Source organism: Pocillopora verrucosa, chromosome 10, assembly GCF_036669915.1.
Source record: "Pocillopora verrucosa isolate sample1 chromosome 10, ASM3666991v2, whole genome shotgun sequence".
Lineage (NCBI taxonomy): Eukaryota > Metazoa > Cnidaria > Anthozoa > Scleractinia > Pocilloporidae > Pocillopora > Pocillopora verrucosa.
This window is the reverse complement of record NC_089321.1, coordinates 4,155,174-4,176,060: the sequence shown is the minus strand read 5'-3', so window position 1 is coordinate 4,176,060 and position 20,887 is coordinate 4,155,174. Positions and strand designations below refer to the sequence as shown.

At 37.6% G+C, this 20,887-nt stretch overlaps 3 protein-coding genes across 3 annotated transcripts in view; 2 read left to right on the top strand and 1 right to left on the bottom strand.

Annotated features, from left to right (window-relative positions):
- LOC131787508 (UBX domain-containing protein 4) overlaps positions 1-20,887 on the top strand; it is an 85,661-nt gene that overhangs the window by 26,957 nt on the left and 37,817 nt on the right. The window lies entirely within an intron of this gene.
- On the bottom strand, positions 1,472-8,798 carry LOC131787367 (gamma-glutamyl hydrolase-like). The gene is made up of 10 exons (XM_066173551.1): positions 8,683-8,798; positions 8,501-8,538; positions 7,972-8,083; positions 6,910-6,960; positions 6,186-6,270; positions 4,740-4,905; positions 4,054-4,160; positions 2,867-2,960; positions 2,496-2,633; positions 1,472-1,721 (listed from the first exon to the last, which is right to left on the bottom strand). Exons 1-10 carry the CDS (start codon positions 8,796-8,798, stop codon positions 1,603-1,605), a joined length of 1,026 nt encoding a protein of 341 aa, XP_066029648.1. The 3' UTR covers positions 1,472-1,602.
- Positions 11,457-15,099, top strand: LOC131787368 (uncharacterized). The gene is made up of 4 exons (XM_066173550.1): positions 11,457-11,468; positions 13,784-13,885; positions 13,984-14,309; positions 14,937-15,099. The coding sequence occupies exons 1-4, from the start codon at positions 11,457-11,459 to the stop codon at positions 15,097-15,099; spliced, it is 603 nt and encodes a 200-aa protein (XP_066029647.1).

Genomic DNA, 20,887 nt, shown 5'->3' with positions numbered 1-20,887 from the left:
CCGATTTGACAGCGTTCAAGTGAGGAAACCTAAAAATATATTGCAGCTGGAAAACCTATTGTCACAGTGGTTAATGAACTTATCGTTAACCTAGAAAGTCGTGGAAGTTTTCCTGCGGATTTTCCCAAGATAATCAGCAACGAAGAAACGCCCCAATCCAATGATCGCGTACCATCCGTGAAAGCAACTTTTTGGTAAAAGGGTATGGAAAACATCAACAAAGTCTTGTAAAAAGTCCTGCAAAGTCATGGAATTTTACTGATCGGAAACAATACGAATCCTTTTGTTTCTTGGTTCCTCAGTCAGTTCGGAAGAATTTTGACCCAACATTCATAGCGACTCTGCAGGGTTCAAGTTTAAACACTTGATTCCCGAAAGGCCAGATTCAAGAAAGTTCTTGGAAAACAGGCTGAATTTTTACGAGTTTAAGTCAAGTGAACTCCGTGTAGTTGAACTGTTTAGGGAAGCATAAAACAGCACGAGATACAGGGGAGTTCGAGTGAGCTGTCTAATGCTCAGAGAGATTGTGCAAATTGGGTGTTACGCTACCTTCGCGGACCTTTCGAGGCAGTTTTATAAATATGGTTAAAAAGGTAACTTTCACTATCATAACAGGGTAGATTTGGATCCATTTTGTTTGTTTCTGTTTAAGAAATAAGAAAGGATCCCGGTTTGAAACAAAATCCCGCATATGTCCCTTTTTTTTAAGAGAGGATGTCATCCATCGAACAAATTTGAAATATTGTGGCAAGTCGCCCAAAATTCGTTTTCTCCCCTACTACGAAAACAAAGGATTATGCTGACAGAAATATCGGAGGTCAAGTAAATTCGTTACATGAGGTCACACAACTCGGGTAATATTCACGGTGAAAATTTGCATATTTGAGCGGTCGAACAAAAAAGATCATTTCTCGAAAACTAAAATATATTTTCACCAAAAAACTACACCACAATTATTAGGAGATATTGGGCTACAGAATATGAAAGTAGGAGAGAAAACGAATTTTGGGGACTTGCCGCTGTTTGTCTGATGCATGACGACATTAGCTCTTAAATCGCTTATTCCCATTGGAGGATATCTCAATGAGGATTCAGAAATAACCATTGAAGAGTTAGGTGGACGAAGGTGATGCACTAAAATATATCCCTAACTGATATCATTGAATGTTTCAGCTTAATCAGATTTAAATTCAACTGAGATGAATCTTAACGACAAACCTGATGCTCTAGCCCTTCCCACACCTCCCCCCGCCTCCCCCCTTTCCGATAGAAACGACCACGAAACGCACGCACGCAGATTTGTTGTTTTTATAGTTTGATTTAAAAGGATAATAAACTTACTTTTACAATAGTCATTTCAGCCATAATTAGGGCATAGAAAGATGAATAATTACAAAAACTAGACCTTTCATAAATTCACATTCCCTGTATGTTGTTAGTATTGTTTCACTAGTGTGGAAAATACAGATAGAAAAAGGTTTTGTTGGCGGTAATTTCCATTGGCGATCGTGAAAACCTTTACCGCCGTTCGGTTTATTCGTCTGTTGTTCGTTTAAGTGATCTTTTCTATACAGGATTTCTACAGGTCGTCGTTGAGTGACCTTAAAAAAAGTAAGCTTGTATAAAAGGCAAGTAGTCTTGAACAGCAGTTGGTTTGTAGTTATAAATTAAAGAAGCCCTCTCTTCCTCTGCTCTGGAGAATCGATGAGTGCTGAAGCGCGCTGCCGACAACAGAGAGGAATTACTATCATTACAACTATTGTTGTTATAATTAACCTTTTCCCTCCCTAGATTTCATTATTAGTAATTTGTCTTGTTCTCTGCCATATGATTCTTATGATGCTAGTTTAGGGAATTTGGTATTGGATCAACTAATCCTCTAATTGATATTTTCTTTATTCTCATCACTTGTCTGCTTGATATTGTATTGGTAGTGTAAGGAGAAATTCTGTCCTGGTCACCAAAGGGAGTTAAAGGGTTAATAAATAAAGTATCTTCTTCCATGATACTACAAGCTCAGAATAGAACATGTCTAGATCGCAGCACTCTCATAAGTTCACTGCTGTTACCAGGATCACTTAAACGAAATTAACCGATCACACTAAAGCAAATAAACAATGATTCCAATTCAATTCAATTTTTAGGCAAAACAAGCAAAATATAACAAAAAGTTCAGGTGTTGTTCATCGTTGGTTGTGACATGTTGTGTGACGTGTTGTTTTGACTCTGATCCCCCGTATGTAAGGAAGCATTTTTTCGCCTTGAATCACGTGCTTTGAATAGAAGAGATCGTTGCCTGAGTTTCTGTTATTTTTTCTAGTTCCGTCTCTGCATTTTGATCCACTAGTTTTGTGTAATTTGATTACTGAGATTTTTTTTGGTCAGCGGATCATTATAACAATAATGGCACTGGAATATCATTAAAAAATTATCTGCTATCAGTTACAGCTATTTTTTGTTATGGAAGAGGAACTAAAATCTTTTTCCAAGCTCACCTTTTTGAATTAGGAAATTTGCAAAATACTGGCCTGAAAGAACATCGGCCAGCGAGTGATTAATGTCCAGATCTCTGCGCCATTCAAACTGGGATTTAGCCGGGTGCCAGTGGAAAAGGTAGACGGGATAACGCTTACCTGTAAATAATACAATTAGACTCTTGCCATCATCAAAAGTATATGATAAAAGAATTCTTCCTTTCTATCTTTTCTATTTGCACAAAAACATTACAAGTAAGAAATTTAGAAGTGATAATTTTTTCAGAACAAACTGTAACTTGAAAAGAGTCAACTATTGTAGCGAGGAAGCCAGACGAAGCTTATGATATTTGGGTTTGTTTTTTAAGATTCCTTATACTTTTTGTTCTTACCTTCCATAGTTGAAATAAATTCAACCCCGTTGCGATCTTTGCTGGTTGAAACGATTCTGAAAAAAGCATTTAGACGTCTGTACTTGCCATAATTCTGGCGCAAAAGAACAGAGTAGTATGGGTCAATGTATAATCTGAAACAAGTGAGGATGTAAAGACTTAATAACTCTTTACACCTTATCATTAGTATGCATATTCTCCTCACTGTTCTCTATACATTTCTTGAGGTTCTGACGAGGAGAATTTGTTTTTCAATCAACAGCTTCTTAAGTTGGTGATCATTTCATTTATTCTCGTGACCTCAATGTTTGACTCAGGCGTTATACTGTTAGGAGAAATCAGATGCTGGTCACTCTAAGGGGGTTAGATTTAGGGTTAAATCACAAGGCTAAGATTAACTTTCCCTCCGTTTAGTGGGTGTTGTTCTTTAGCATGGAGGTCCCGTAATGGATACTAAAACTTCTCAATACTGTTCTTCTCTATTTTTATCGTCCTTTGTGATGTTTTGAATGGATTTCAAAACAAGATGCAAACGATTAACAACGATTTAATAAACAGTTGTAAGAAGACGTGTTACAGCATCGGTGGACGCCATGATCGTTCTGCTACATATATCCCATAGTTCCTAGCGAACATCCGGTATCGATAACTTCCGGTTTACATGAACATTACATCCTTATTTTCGCATCTACAGAATCACCAACACTAAAAAAACTTGTTCGAAAGATCTCAAAATTAACAATACGATAATTTTTTCGTTTTAGGGACCGGTTGATATTTTTGTCAGGGGGTGGGGGGGGGGGGGGAGGATTGGATGATGTCACAATGAAATTTACCTTAGAAGGCTGACTGTAATATTCTTATGCTCCTCCTTATTAGCAATTATTGTGCAGTTAATTTTTTATAGTTCCCCATTGTGCTATGTTGCAATTGGCAATGACTGATCCCCGTTCCGTACCCCCTGAAAACCATGTGATCCATCCTAAAACCCCCCTCTAACACCAAGCAAAAAATAAACGGACTGTTCCCTTAAAACTGTCGCAATGAATTGTGCCAAAATAGAAATCGATAATATGATGACAATAATAATAATAATAATAATAATAATAATGATCATAATAATAACTTAGATTAAGTCATTAGATTAATTATCCGTCAAGGATAGAAGAAATAAAATTTCATCTAACCTGTAGTGTGATGGCCTTCCTGTGATTGTTGTATGCTGCATTGTTATTCTGTAAGAATTTCACAACGTGTCTCGGAGCAAATTTCCATAGAGAAGTTGTTTTATAATCTGCAAAACGAAAATGATTTGTATCAGTAGAGGGTCACATCTGTGTCTATTTGACAGCTTAAACCGAACTGTGATCTTCCGATTCAAGTGCCCCTTTGCTGCGAATTTAATCTATCGAATGTTTTGATAAAAGGGTGATGGCCTTTACGGCTAATAGTTAAGATTCCTGCCATTTTATGGCTGACTGTAAATTTTTTTGCTGCTTTACGGCCAAAGGTTGACCCCATGAAGAACCTCTTGATAAACTGTACAGTTTGAAGATCCCTGTAACATCGGGCCAATGTCCAGTGCTCAGTCATCCATCAGAAAGCGAGCTAAGTAAGGTTCGTTTGACTACAAAACATTAAGCTTACAGGAAGAGTTTTGAAATGCCCGGAGGGTTATTCTACAAACTAAAATTTCGGAATGTCTTTGGAATTCTTTTCTAAAGATGTTATTGCATCACCTGAATCCATCTTACAGGTAAGCGTTATCCACCAAAACTAAACAAAAACAGTGGCGGTACTGCTATAACAGAGTTGAAATACTAATTGGCTACATGATCGTTAATATAAATAATAAAACAGATGCATCACCAACTTCTTGGAAGAATTAATTTTAGGCTGACATTTTTTGCATCGACTTCGCTGAAAAATTCGTGGTCCAGTTGCCCCACTCGTAAATCTCTCCCAGCAACCAGCATTGAAAGCAACTCTAAGCCCAGACATTCTCCCCAGATCGGAAAGATATCGCCTTTATCATAAGCCTGCAGTGGGGAAAAGAAATCTGTGTGTAACGATATTGGAATGACATTTTTTCTGAAATGACAGCGAAATTGAATTTCCTGTAAGGGTTTGCATGTCTACCTCTGTCCTGAAGTACTTTGTAATAAAATCGTCGCACTTTGTAAAAATATTTGTTATACTTTGTAATAAAAAGCTGTTCACTTTCTGAGAGGGTCTCCATGGAGTTCATCGTTAGCCGTGAAACGGTCATAAAATTTAAACGTTATGCGTAAAAACTGATAAATTTTAACCGTTAGTCGTGATAAAAGTTAACCGTAAAAATATTTTACTCTCTTACAATGTGTCATTATGTGTCATTTTGTGATAACCATTAGTCATTAAAATGCCAAAATTTAAACCACTACCGTAAAACCCATCAGCCAATTGGGATCCTTTTGTAATTAACTTGGTACAGATGGTCGAAGAGCGAGTAGATCCAAAAATAACCATCATCAGTAACGACAAAAAAAAGATAATAATAATAATTTTATCATTATTAATTAGATGATGTATTCTTGGCAATTGTGCACCATTTGGTTCTTTTTCATAATGATAAATTTGGATCGTGTATTTTAATCATTAGATGACAATAATAATAGTGATGAATATAATAATAATGATAATAATGATAATAATAATAATAATAATAATAACAATAATAATAACAGGAATATAATAGTATTAATTTAGTACTGAGAGAATTTGCTTTAAGATGAATTTGGGTAGATTCCAACAAAAGTGCCTAAATATAAATCATAGGCTGCCATTCTTAGTGGTTCAGGGACACAATTTAGTTCTTTAATTGACAGGTTAATTTGCATTTTCACAAAGTAGCATTTTTTTGTTCATTCCATTCAGCTTGGTGATGATAAATGGCTGCATTTCACTGACATATCTTTAAGGCTTCTTCCTTCCAAAAACTATTGCTTGATAAATATTATAAATAACTAATCACTCTCACTGAAGGAGATTAGGGTACCTAAACTGATCTACAAGTGACATACTTCAGTGCGAGTTAGTGGAAGAATTGTGGAAGTTTACTGAATAAAGAGGGTAAGTTTCTGAAGAAACTTTGGTGCTGCGTCGGTGGGAGAGTATAACAGGGTAATTTAGTATTATCAGCTGAGTTAATAACGTAAATTGGCTACCGTAAAGAGTTGAAAAGCTCTTAAACTCTTTACGATGGCCGATTTACGCTATCAACTCAGTTGATAACACTAAATCACCGTAGAAGTTAATTTATTTGGTTTTGAAACTTTACCTTCATTGCCAGCTCTAATATCTGTTTCCCTACTCGTGTGTAGTTTGTGTGGTGTAACAACCTGTGACCTCCGGGATATATGGCACTAAAATACGTAAAAGTCATAGACAAGGAAAAGTAGCGAAAGTAAAATAAGTCGAGAGTGAGGAACAAATGAAATGTATGATGAGAAGTGGCCCGGTGAAGGGGGGGTGGTGGGTGGGGATGAGGCAGTATAGGTTCGTAGCGCAATAGCATGGGTTTTTCAAAGGGAGGTATCCCAGGTATGAATTTCCGAGTGTCTTACATGAGGTGGCTTATAACGCGGGTCTATATTGTGTATCAGAGGACTGATATTTAAGCAGTGAGAGGGACCAGCAAATAGGGTATCTGACACCGGAGAAAAGTTGCGCCACAAAGACTCTTAAGATTTTCACGTTTTTGCAAATCTGATTCATAAAACGTGAATTTTGTAGACCGCAAAATAATAAAACTATAATGATAAAAACCCTAATTATTTCAGAAAGTGGCGTAAGCTGTAAGCAGACCCTACCCCCTTCTCTTAATTTCGCCTACGCCCTTGAAACAAGCGAGAGCGAACATTGTGACAAATGATAGTCTTAATCGACGTTTACACCATACCACGTTTCCGGTCTTTCTATTATAACCGTAAAGAATACCTTAATAGTAAAGAATTTTGCCGGTTCCATCTTTTGAGGTCGGCTTTGACTGTCGTTCTACTTACCCATTAATTGAATAAAATAATTTTTCAATTTCTTTAGCAGTGGAGTTAATGCTGCAGGATGTTGATTTAAGGGTTAAGAATCACACATTTACAACAAATCGCTGGGAATGTTATAAAGACTACATAAAGTCTCCCCGGTTAAGCATACAGACGTGTAACGCCCCTGAACAAGCCGACAACACGACCACAAGAAAATCAAACATGGAAACCTCTGTGAATTTAAAGAGATGTTGTCGGTTTTGTAGGGAGAAAGCTTTGAGAAAGGTTTCCATATTCTTTTCCCAACTCCTCCATTTTTTTTTTTTTTTTGCACAATAGCAACCATGGCCTTCAGGGGAAATTATTTCATGGGCTCATGGTTCATGGACTCATAATAAATGGGTATAAGTAAAAGATAAAGTTTGCATTTGAGCCAAGAGTCCTATCCAGCTGTAATTTATTCCAGTTTTTTTTTAAATATAAAACGTTCACAAGGAACGCTTCTTTCCTTATAGGGTCATGTTCCAGAATATTCCGGAATGTTCCGTTATTTATCATGTTATGCCTAGCCATGCTGCTACTGATTTAAAAAAAAGCATTTTATCTAGTCATATAGAATGTTCTATCTATTTAAGTGGAGCTCATATCGTAATGAAACGTAAAAACACTATACACACAGGGAAACGGTATGACAATAAGTTTCGCCATTAAGTAGCGGCCTCGAAAGGCACTTGGCCAAACAGGCCTACCTTTTCGTAAGTAATCTGAGGGAAACTTATGAAAACGTCCATGAATAACTGCTATATCTGAAATAATCTTCAAAAAATAAACAGTTCGGAGCTTATCGTATTAAGACCCCGTCGGGGGATTCCTCGTATTGATTTTCAGCATTTCCTTCCTTCATGTTCGGAAGGATCTCTCGATTCCTTGCATGACCTCGGTTACAATCAGGCTACTCTGATAATTCGCCGGTATCCATTTATACTCCCGGGTGGAGAGAGGCAAGTTATGTCAAGTTAAGTGACATCTTTAAGAGGTTGAGCCAATACATGATTCCAAGAGGGCCAGATTTATAAAGGATACAAAATAGGCACCATTCTCCCTCCTGCAGACTCGATAAACTTGGCGTAAGTGGCTGCAATTAATTGACTTCCGAATTTCTTCACATTTCCATCCGTTTCTTGAGCGAGCACGCCTTCAGTGAAACAGAAATAGGAAACAATAATAATTGAACGACCTTTTCATTGTCCTTTTGTCAATCTGCGCTCGTGGCGTAATCAAGCGTTATGCTCGAGCTTATAGGTGTTTCCCCTTCCTTTGTCTTATAAGACGGTGCTCGCTGTTTATTTCTATTTTTCCTAAGAAAACATCGCGCATAGTATTGATAAGAGTGTCTTTCAGAGGCGTTTTATTCATTAATTCATAAGGCCAAATCGCAGTTCTTACTTCCGTTTCTAAAGCAAGAGAAGAATATAATTGTAGTTTCACCGTATGACCAAACAAGTCTTGGCAAGACGGCCAAACTACAATAATAATAACAGACCTTTTCATATGACGACAACCCTTTCACTGGCATATTATTATTTTTCAAAAAGTTTGCTTACTCACTTACCAATAATTGGACAACAGTTGACTGTCTTCTCGTCATTTCTGTGATTTAGGATCGGAAATAGGTTAGAAAGTTGTATATGAGCCGGAAATGAATATATGAAAAAAAAAATCGACAGAAATGCTCGAAAACGTTAAAAGACGAAGGAGAAATTTGCGTCAAATCAAGATTTTTAAATACTGTACCTGCTTTTTCCTTGTTTGTGGTTAGAGAACGCTGCGAATGTTTCGAATTCCACGGCTAAAGAAATCTGCGCCACCATAAGCAAAAATGCAATTTTCGTTATTTTTTCTTCTTTCATATTTCCTTCTTTCTGACTGTCTTTAATCAAAATCCTAATTCGCCTTCGAGGTGGTCAGTATTTAGTTTGGCGTTAGCTTACTGACCCCAGGCCAACTTCTTAACCCCATTTGGTGGCACACCTATTAAAAAGAGATCCAAGAGAACGTCACCTTTTTATGGCCAATTCGCGTAGCGAGTACACCTGTCTCGCGGGTGTTCTGACCCCGAGTATCACAAGAGTGTCATTTTTAACAAGTTAAATATGATTTTACAACAGGGTAGTTTCTTAATGACTAAAACACGAGATCTGGTCTTGAGAAATTAAAAGACCTGCAGGTTGCACATCACAAACTGTTGGTTCTCAAGATAATATGAGGGACCGATCACGAATTTCTATTTTTGCGAATGTTTCTTTCTGCTGAAAATGATTTCTTTTACGAACAAAACAAAATTGTCAAGAATAACAATATCGGGGAACAATTGGAACTTTTTTTTTCGGCTGGCAAGATTTTCTTCCGTTACAGAAAAGAATTAGGTTCATACTGCATTTTCTTGAATTTTCATCGACTTTAATTAGGATTATACAATTTATACTGAGAGGGAAATTTTTACTTTGCCAGATTTGGTATTATCTTCTGAAATTTTCCTCGCTTCCCGTAGTTAAAGACGTAATATATCAAACACGAGGAAGAGTGTTTCATCCGATATCCAAACACCGAGAAGTGGTTGAGAAAACGAGGCGCAGCCGAGTTTTTTTTAACCAACTTCAAGGTGTTTGGATATCGGATGAAACACCCTTTCGAATGTTTGATATAGCTTCTCAAACCATTAATAATTCTCGGAGAAAATCAAAGCAAAAAGTCACCAGATTTTATGATAATTAAGATCACATATCCAAACCTCCTTCACGGTTGTAATTTCCTTTGTTTTCTCAGCATGAATTACTAATGAGTTTGAGAACAATATAGCAAAGTTCCAACTGAACGCAGAGTATTCGACTTGTTCATGGTTGATTAACCCTTACTATCAAGTAATGATAGTCGTGATGTTTCTGTCACGAAAGATAAAATGGACTTATGAATACTAACGAACATCATTTAATGATGATGTTTGCCCGGCTGAAAGAGGACGTAATCTCGCTGCACTCTTTGTTACCCTTTCAAAATCTCAGTTACATCTTCTCACGTTCAAATTTTGAACGGTCGAACTTGTATTAAGCAGTCACCCTATGTAAGGCAGTCGGTTTTCAAATTCTCGAGATTCTTCCCCTCTAATTACTGTAATTTTCATTCTTATCAACCCTTTAACTCCCAGATCAAATTTGTAATTCTTCTTATTATCAACCATACAATTCTTATAATATTAGTTCAGAGAATTTGGCATTGGATCGACTACTTAGCCCCAAATTGATCTTTTTCTTTCTTCTCATCACTTATTTGCTTAATATTGTATAGATATTGTAAGGAGAAATTCTGTCTTGGTCACTCATGGGAGTTAAAGGATTAAGTGGTCGTAGTCACCCTTGACTGAGTCCCAATGGCCTGCTTGTATCGTTTTCCACCTGTATTGAACGGTCATTAAAGCGGAACTACTAGAATAAATTCGAAACTAGGAAGAATCTTTCGAGTAAAATTTAATCCTCGTTTAGTATTTTTGAGCGAGTTCATGAGCATTAAGTGGTCAATTATGGCATAATATGTCGTTTTTATCGTTTTTAACAATTCCTTTATTCTGTGAACTGTATCAGTCATCCCGCCATTCCCCGTGGGTGCACGTGCCGCTAGTACAGTTTAACCTGTATTAAAATACAAGTTCGACTGTATTTTTTAAAGCTTAAGCAGAAATTGCTACTCGACTTTTCTACTAAATATGTAGTGAATCGATCACAATTTTCTTCTCTCTTTCCTCTCTTTCTTACAATTGATCCAACAAATTATTGGATTTGTGGCCGCCCAGTCATTTGGAGCTTGGATTTTTCGCCTCTCGGATCGGGCGCGTGCCGCCTTGGGCTTCTCTTATGCGGTGAACCTTGAAATGGAGAACTCGCTAAAATTGGTTATTTCAACATAGAAAGCTGTCAGATAACAAGCAACGCACTGTGAAAGTAAGGTGAGGTATTTTCATTGAGAATTTGACTGTATTTTTTTATTCCTAAGAGCAGTCGTAAATATTCCCATAAAAACTCTTAAAATTTCGCCATGACTCGTATTTCGCAAGATGGTCTTCTCACAGCTGAAGCTTGGGCCATCTGTGGATCTACCAGCCAGCGTGCCAAACGGTCAAAGCCTTGACTTGTCTCGTTGGCACTTAACGATAGCTACACATTTACTTGACTTTGAGATCCGACGATGTGGAAACATCGTACATTTCTTTCGCTAATTTTTGTGTTGAAAATAATTGATGTCAATCTCTTAAAGCTATAATAGCAGAAATTACGCCAAAAATTCTAACACAAATAGTCATTAAAAGGATAGACATGCGAGAATTGTGGTTAATTCGTGAAATTGACATCACCGAAAAAGGATGATATCCAAATCAAGATGCCTTACCCCCACCCATCTCCTGTTATATTTTAATCTTCACCCTCCCATCCCTGAAATAAACCTGACGGTGAACTCAATATCAGGTTATCGTTGCTCTGGTTAAACGTGGTGTTATGAAGTAAGATCAAATATAAATGGCGAGTAAGGTAAGAAAGCCCATTTTTTCCCTTTGTTCTTGAAGAGTGAATCTGGGGTTTAATTAGTCGATTCGTGTCGAACTGAATCGATGCAAGCCAGTTGCTTCAGATGAAATATTTACCTCAGCCAAAAATTCGACATCTATACCCCTTTGATTACATCAGTCACAATCACTCAAGCTCTCCCCAAGGTCAATTCAAAAACACCCGTGCAAAGCCTGGTTCTCTTTTGACGAAAGAAGCCTAGGCGATCGGTGAGGATTACTGGCGTTTTCGCTGTCGTCCGGTATGATAATAATTTTGCCGGTATGATATTGCTGAAATGTCACGCACATGACAAAGATAACACCCAGATTAACTGAGCATGACCCTGGGATAGTACAAACAAATTTTATGTTATGTAGCCAGTCGGCCGTAAGTTTTATACCTAATTTTAATAGCTATGACCTCCAGGTATAATAGCCACTTGATAAAAGAGGAGGCTTTTTCGTCTGTACTATGAAACAGCATTGCGTGAACCAGCTTTGAAAGAATGTCAGCGAGATCGTCACCCGTTGTATGCTTGCGTGACAGTGAACATGATTTCGTTGCGTAATGTATAAAATGACACAGAAAATAGCAAACGACTGTTACGGCGCTGACGGATTAGAGGGGTGGTTTGGTGTTATGAGTACATATATTCCGATATGGAATAGTCTTACGTCGATGAAATGATCCAGTATCAAATCCAATAGCGCGGTGAATGGTCTACTTTGGAATGCGTGACAAGTCTATTTGATGTTTTTCGCAGTGGGGCACGGTCTCAAATAAACTGAGGGACCAGTCACTATTCGTCCCCTTCGAGGAGGAGGGGTGGAGTTGGGGATTTTTTGGGGGGTTGGGGGAGTCACATGATTGCCTATAAAGTCTAAAAGGGGGGACCAAGGGAAACTGACATCCCATGAGGAGGATCATTAGCCCACTACAGAGCCTATAAGGTGGGGGAAGGGGTGGGGGAGAGGGGTGAATTGGTTAATTTTATCTAGACGTAACCAACCGGTCCCTGAATGCCCGGTAGTCAGGAATGATATTCACCGAATTCCTCAAGAATACCTTTTCCTCTCATTGGCAGATCATAAAATCACTTAGCCGTTGACACTAACACATTTCTAAACCTGATACTCTTTCCAAGATCTGATTGTTAAACCTCGCCCCTACACATTTCCTTGTAAATTAGTTATGAGAACTTGGTGTTTAATCAAAATAGCAGCTTTAACCTGAAAAGTTTGTATATTCTCATTTCCTGTTTGCTGAATAATGTATGGATATTATAGGGAGAATTTTCATGTTAATCACTTTTGGGAGTTAAAGGGTTAATTTAGAATCTTGCATTGTTGGTGATGACAACCACTCAAATGAGAATATTCAGTTTTATGTCTCTTGTTAAACCTTTCACTTTCAAATTTTCATAAGTAATTCTCTTTACTATCTGTCATACAATTCTTATAATGTTAGTTCTGAGAATTTGGTGTTGGATCAACTTTTAATCCCCAAATTGTTGTTTAACTTTCTTCTCGTCACTTTTCTGCTTGATATTGTATTGATATTGAAAGGAGAAATTCTGTCTTGATCACTTGTGGGAGTTTTTTTCTTTTTTCCCAACTGTCTATAGGAAGTAAATCTTTTTTTTTCCCGTTTGAGAGGTGACCGTGTTCCTTTTGGACTGTTTTCTGTGAATCTCTGGGTTCTTAACATTCCAAAATTAAACAAGTGGAGTGGTACAATTGTCCATGTGTATTTCACCATAGAGTATAATACAAGTGGAACAGAAGAATACATGGCATTTCAGTTTCACCGTAAAGCTATAATGGCAAAGCCCCACTCCCTGACATTTCCCTAAGAGATAGGGCGATTTTCCGCAATCTAAGAAAGAAAGTCCCTCGGTCACTTCTCTGAGTCACCCAGTTCTTGCTACTACTCCGCAGCTGCTCCGCTCGTATTCAAATTGGGGGACTTGCCGTTTGAATTCAGCGCGCAAAATCCCGCCAGCTACCCTCACCTGTGTAACATGGCATGATTAGAATCGTATCATGTTAGTAAGGACTGAGAAGGCTTTTCGTGACGACCAACATCTGTTTACATTGAGGAGGTCAGAAACCAAGAGAGAGCTTTGTAAGCCCCTGTGGTCATTCTAGTCTGTACACTAATTTTACTAGTTTACAGTTTTGTAAATACGTTACAACTACAGTTGTAAAATACGTTACGAATATAGTGAGACCCCATAGGGCGAAAAGAGATGACCCTCGCAGCCTACCTCATTAAAATTGTTATCATCTTATCTTTAGATTTTCAAGTACTATCATGATCAACTCTGGCTATTTACAAATGAATCTTCGCTCAACGAAGTCATCCGACTGTTCGACGAATGGGCTGAACAATATGATCAGGTAACACGGAGCGTTGATCATTAGACAGGGAACTGGTGGTACAATAAAAAAAAACCTGTCGCTAGCGTTACATCATTTTTTTGTTTTATTTCATTCAGATCATGCAGGAACCCGAATGCAATGTACCTCGGCCGTTTGTCAGGCACTTCGACGCTACAGTGTGCAAGCTGTTTCCAGATGTCGACAAGAAAAGTTTTAAAGTTCTTGACGTGGCGGCTGGAACAGGACTGTTGGATTTAGAATTAAACAGACTTGGATATACTTATATTGACGCCCTTGACATGTCACAAGAAATGCTAAACAGAGCTAAAAACAAGAAAGTTTACACCAAACTCATCTGCGCTGCCGTAAATGATCAGCAGATAAACGGTATCGAGACCGCGGAGTATGATGCATTGACATGCAGCTCTGCAGTATGTGCTGGGCAAGTTCAACCTAGTGCTTTTAGCGAGATGCTAATGATGGTGAAGCCTGGTAAGGAAGGATAAAGATTCCTCCCCATTCCTCCGCTCTTTCTTTGTAGCTTCTCTTTATCGTTGAATAAGTGATGTGATCCCAGTGTGTTGCGAGGATTTTTATCTAAAGAAACTGTGATGCTTCGTCGGTAGTGGAGTATAACGGGATGATTTCGTTGTATCAGCTGAGTAAATCTTATAAATTGGACACCATAAAGAGTTTCTAAGGTGACGTTTCGAGCGTTGGCCCTTCCCTTTAGCTCTGACGAAGAGCTAAAGAGAAGGGCCAACATTATCAACTCATTTAATAAAAAAAGTTATCTTACCTACCTTACTGTTTAAAACCACGCTGTGGTTTACTAAAGGCGATATTTTCCATGTCGTGTAGATTCTTCGGGTGCGCGCGTTTTCAAATTACAACGTTCGTGTGACTATTGTCTTTAGAAAAGGTGAGGGAAAGAGGCTTCCTAACTCCCCTTAGCCACGCCCCTTGGTCCAGTCGAACCAATCAACATGGCAACAATGGAGTTGCAAGAAAATGACATCTCTAATACCCAGTTGTTTTCGGCGAAATAACTTTTTGTCACGTTTTGCAGGTGGCTTATTGTGCTTCAATCTAAGCTTCACCAGCTGAGTATTACACAGAAAAAGCGAGGACCTGAGACTGTACAAATGGCAACTAGTTACAACAACTTGGGTGTGGTTCACGAGAAACTGGGCGACTTTGAGAAGGCCAAGGAGTATACCAACTTGGTCTGAGTATTACACAGAAAAAGCGAGGACCTGAGAATGTACAAGCGGCAACTAGTTATAATAACTTGGGTTATGTTCACGAACAACTGGGTTACTTTGAGAAGGCCAAGGAGTATCACTAACTTGCTCTGAGTAATAACAGAAGAAGCTAGGACGCAGGTAAAGATAGTCTTGCTCCAGTTAAAAACGATGGGATCAATGGCATGATTGAAATTTCGTTGGAAAGTAGCGCTGAATCCTCTTAAAGCGAAAGACTGAAGAGCAGTGAGAAATAAGATGAAAGAAATCGTTAGAGTCAGTCACAAGTCATTTTCTTGAATTGCTAAGAATCCCAGACGAGACAATGAAAGGAATTATTTCGTAACATAACCAGAACACTTGAATACAACTTACGAGATTACACTTTGAATTAGTATGGTTCGTAACAGCCCGTGTTCAGTATATTTCTTGACATCAAAACCTTTCCGACCAGGTGGAGTAGAATTGTTCGTGGTTTGTCTTGTTTCGATTGACTGTTCTCCTCTTTTTTTATAAGTTTCTACCAAACTTTTTCAAGACAAACTCGAAAAACAAACTTCGTAACACAGATCTCTGTTTTGATCATTTTCCTGTTTTTGTTTTGTTTTGCTTGGTTATTTTTTATTCAAAAGGGAGGTTTTTTGATAGTCTTGACTTTGTGTAGTCGACCCAATTTTCTTGGCTCTTTTTCAAACACACGGAACGTGGGCTGTCAAAATATCAGTTAAGATAAATCGATAGTTTTCGCTATCTCCTCAACGGCGTCCGTAGATTCCTCAAAAATAATAAAAACCATCAATATTTCTCACAGCTTTCAAGAGTTAGTCTAAATTACATATACTCGTACTTTTTAAAAAACTAAATTAAGTCGCAACGATATTATTGATTAAGTTCTTACGCATATTACGAGACTCGACTTAATATTTCTTGGTTTTGAGTCAGTAAATTCCTTATCTTTTGTCACACAATTTATCTTAGACAGCTTTGCTTAAAAGAACGTCCAGAAGCCAACAGTAGTTCATCTTATCAATTAACGAGTATGAAGTACTCTTATCATGTTTGGAAACTATTTCTTTGACGACGCTTTTGTAGCCTTAGTTCATTTAGTAGCCAAACATCCTACGTTTTCAATTTTATCGAGCCGTTTTTCTCCTCATAATTACAGGCGTGCAGTTTACTCGGACATTATATTCTCGGAAATAGTAACAGGTTTATTACAAGATTTTATTTCTGTTTTTCTTGCTTTCTTTCCTGTTCATTTCTTATTTCAAGTTGTGAATTTTGTTTTTGTGAACACTTTCAAACTTGCTCCTTCGTTCTTTTGACCTCAGCGCATTTCGCTCGGGTTCTGTGCCAAGAAATGCAGTGTTCAAATGATAAATGCTTCAGATGTAAAGGAACGCATACAAGCTAGTACATTGTGTAGCTTTTCTGATTATGATTACACCGATAATCATAAAATTACAATTTCTTCGATTGTGATTGGTTTAAAAATTTCCTATTTTACACTAATTTACTTACCAAGTTGTTATCGGACAGTTCCATGAGCCAGTCACATTCAAAGTTGAAGTTTGAATCATGTTATAATTAACCTTTTCCCTCCCTAGATTTCATAGATTTCATTATTAGTAATTTGTCTTGCTGTCTACCATACGATCAACTAATCATCCCCTAATTGATATTTTCTTTATTCTCATCACTTGTCTGCTTGATATTGTATTGGTAGTGTAAGGAGAAATTCTGTCCTGGTCACCAAAGGGAGTTGAAGGGTTAATGAATAAAGTGTCTTCCATGATACTACAAGCTCAGAATAGAACATGTCTAGATCGCAACACTCTCATAAGTTCACTGCTGTTACCAGGATCACTTAAACAAAATTAACCGATCACACTATAGGAAATAAACAATGATTCCAACTCAGTTCAATTATAGGCAAAACAATCAAAATAGAACGAAAAGTTCAGGTGTTGTTCATCGTTGGTTGTGACATGTTGTGTGACATGTTATTTCGACTCTGATCCCCCGTATGTAAGGAAGCGTTTTTTCACCTTGAATCGCGTGCTTTGAATAGAAGAGATCGTTGCCTGAGTTTCTGTTATTTTTTTCTAGTTCTGTCTCAGCATCTTTTTCCACTGGTTTTGTGTAATTTAAATACTGAGATTTTTTTCGGTCAGTGGATCATTATAACAATGGTGGCACTGAAATATCATTACAAAAATTATCTGCCATCAGTTACAGCTATTTCACGTTATGGGAGAGGAACTAAAATCTTTTTCCAAGCTCACCTTTTTGAATTAGGAACTTTGCAAAATACTGGCCTGACAGAACATCGGCCAGCGAGTAATTAATGTCCAGATCTCTGCGCCATTCAAACTGGGATTTAGCCAGTGGCCTGTAAATAATGCAATTGGACTCTTGCCATCACTCCTGAGCAAGCTCTTTAAAAGGGAAGTCGACCTCTCTTTCGTGAAGATTTACCAAAAGCATATGATAAAGGAATTCTTCCTATTTATTTGTTCTATTTGCACAAAAACATCATAAGTAAGAAATTTACAACTGATAATTTCTTAGAAGAATTGTAACCAGAAAAGAATTAACTAATGTAGCTAGAAAGCCAGACGAAGCTTATGATATTTGGGTTTGTTTTTTTAGGGTTCCTTATACTTTTGGTTCTCACCTTCTATAGTTGAAATAAATTCAACCCCGCTGTGATCTTTACTGTTTGAAACGATTCTGAAAAAAGCATTTAGACGTCTGTACTTGATATAATTCTGGCGCAAAAGAACAGAGTAGTATGGGTCAATGTATAATCTGAAACAAGTGAGGGCGTAAAGACTTAATAACCCTTTACACCTTATCATTAGTATGCATATTCTCCTCACTGTTCTCTATACACTTCTTCAGGTGCTGTCAAGGAGAATTTGTTTTATAATCAAGAGCTTCTTTAGTTGGTGATCATTTCCTTTATTCTCGTGACCTTAATGTTTGATTCAGCGGTTGTACTGTAAGGAGAAATTAGATGCTAGTCACTCCTCGGGGTTAAAGTGTTAAATCACAAAAGTGGGCTGAGGTTAACTCTCTCCCTGTTTTCTTTAATTGTAATTTTACCCTCGATAACTCGACGTCGATTTTCAGTTTTGCGGACCAATGAGCCATAACATTTTGCGCCGGAAGATTAAATTTAATCTCAATTATGTGCTATGGCAAATTGACCTTTGCCGATATCACAACTTTTGTATGTCCGTAAACAAACAGTTTTGACAGTTCTTCCCGGCGAAGAAAAATAATGGCGCGTAATCTGGAATCAATCTGTTGTTTGTCATCACTTATCAGTTTTGCCCAGTTCACTCTTGAAATCAATGATATGTTTCTTCTTCCCCTCAAAATTCAATGTCACAATAAAACGTGTATAAGCATTGAACCTCTTACATCAAGTGTTTCTGGTCTTTTTGTTCAAAACCCCTCTAACTCGAAAGCCCGATAACTCGAAGTAATTTCAATTTCCGTTGGCAATTCGAGTTACCAGGGTTCAACTGTAGAACGAAAACAAACTGTGCTTTATTTACAAACATGAATATTAACTCCGAACAACTCTCTCCTTTCTTAGTTGAAATTAGTCAGCTATTGTTTCCGTTGCATTCCTTTTCCATACCTGCCGGGGACCACACCGTCACTTGGCATCAAACCACGGGTGCTAAGTGACGGTGTGGTCCCCGGCGAGGCAAAGTTTGCAAAAGAGGTAGGGTTAACAAGCTGGTTTTCAACGGTCGTGTGTCGTGCTGCTATCTGAAACATCTAAACTGGAAATTTTTGAAGGAAAGTGCGGCTTAGCGTCGGTTTCACGGGGAAGGTTGAATTTCTAGTGAATTGAAATGAAACTAAAGCATATGTCTTGGATTCTGCGTTGGATTTTTTGCTTCTTTATAATTTATAGGATCGGACGTTCGAGAATGGAGTGTGCAGCCTTGAGCTTCTCTTATGTGGTAAACCAAGAAATGGATAACTCGCTAAAATGGCTTCTTTTCAAAATAGTAAGCTGTCAGATAACAAGCGATACACTGTGGAAGTAAGGTGAGGTATTTTTATTGAGTATATGACTGTATTTTTATTCCTAAGAGAGGTCGTAAATATTCCCATACAAATTATAATTTTACCATAACTCTTATTTCGCAAGGTGATCATCTCACAGCTGAAGCTTGGGCCGCCTGTGGTTGAAGTCTTCTGGTAGCTCATGTGTTTGGGGAACGATTTTCTCAATTAATGGCATGGTTACTTTCACGGACGATTGATCCTCACGATTTGCTTCATGACAGGGGTTCGTGATTCTAAGGCCACCAGAACATGTCGCCCACTTAAACTGCAGCTCCGTTCCGTTATAGCTGGAATAAGGACATTTGATATTGCATTCTCCAGAGGTTCCTCCGTAGAAGATCCTGAATATCAGGCAGTGTTGGAAGGAAATAGGTCCAGCGGTGTTTCAGGCCAAAGGTGAAAGTAACATAGCATTCTTGAGGCTGTGACAGTGCAAACTCGGTTAGCTTGGCCACTTCTTCTGTCCAGCTCGTGACTTTGTTAGTGATGTATTATTAATAAGAATAATAATTGTATTAACCCTTTAAATCCCATGAGTGACGAAGAAAGAATTTCTCCTTACGGTATCAATACAATATCAAGCAGGATAGTGATGAGATTAGAGAAAAATATAAATAAGGAGATTTTTAGTTGATTGAATACCAAATTCTCCGAATGAAATCTAAAGAATTATATGAAATACAGTAAGAAGAATTACTAATGAAATCTTGGCAGTGAAAGGGTTAATTTAGTACTGAGAGACTTCACTTTAAGATGATTAGAGGTACATTCCAATAAAAGTGCCAAAACAAAAATCATAGGTTGCCATTCTTGGTCATTCAAGGACACAATTTAGTTCTTTATTTGACAGGTTATTTGTGTTTTCACGAAGTAGCATTTTTTTTTTCATTCCATCCAGCTAGGTGATGATTAATGGCTGCATTTTGCTGACATGTCTTTAAGACTTCTTCCTTCCAAAAACTTGCTTGATAAATATGATGAATAACTAATCACTCTCACAGAGTAAGATTAGGGTAGCAAAACTGGTCTTTAAGTGGTATACTTCTGCATGAAATAAGTTATTTGAAGCAATTGTGGAGGTCAGTTGAATAAAGGGGTAAGTTTCTGAAGAAACTGTGATGCTGGGTTGGTGGGAGATTATAACAGGGTAATTTAGTGTTATCATTTGAGTTGATAAAGTAAATTGGCCACTGTAAAGAGTTTAAAAGCTTTTGAATCTTCCACAGGAGACAATGAAGAAACAATCAGAATGAATGCAACATGGGAAGATCCTAAGGTACATGTAACTGTACATGTAATTTCAATCCTGTCAGATCCTCCTTAAGATTGGTAGAACTGAGATGCACTTGCTTGTTTGTTTTGTTGTTGGTTTTATTTGCTTCTTTCAAACTTCAGCTCTTCAGAATTATGGTTGCAGAAAAGAACCACACTTTTGCATTTGTTACAAAAAGAGGGAGTTGGATTTTGGATAAGAATTCCATCTGCTCCATAATTCCAAAAAACGAAAAATGTTAAACTCTGCACTTATGTAATATAATATTCAGAATAAACTAAAATTAAATAGCTACAGTTAAATCATTGATAGGAAAAGCTAATGATTGTTAAATTCAGATTGTAGGGATATTTTCAAGAGAGAAATGTGTGGCAACAAAATTGGATCACAAGAGGTAATTACTGAGTAAAA

Excerpts from the sequence above, each read along its gene's own strand:
- LOC131787368 (XM_066173550.1), top strand. Across the intron at positions 13,886-13,983 it reads GGGCTGAACAATATGATCAG|ATCATGCAGGAACCCGAATG; the intron begins GTAACACGGAGC and ends TATTTCATTCAG. Across the intron at positions 14,310-14,936 it reads AGCTCTGCAGTATGTGCTGG|GTGGCTTATTGTGCTTCAAT; the intron begins GCAAGTTCAACC and ends CACGTTTTGCAG.
- LOC131787367 (XM_066173551.1), bottom strand. The coding sequence starts at position 8,798 with ATGAAAGAAGAAAAAATAACGAAAATTGCATTTTTGCTTATGGTGGCG. Across the intron at positions 6,961-7,971 it reads GGGAGAATGGTGCCTATTTT|CATTAACTCCACTGCTAAAG; the intron begins GTATCCTTTATA and ends AACATCCTGCAG. Across the intron at positions 4,906-6,185 it reads TATTAGAGCTGGCAATGAAG|GCTTATGATAAAGGCGATAT; the intron begins GTAAAGTTTCAA and ends TCCCCACTGCAG.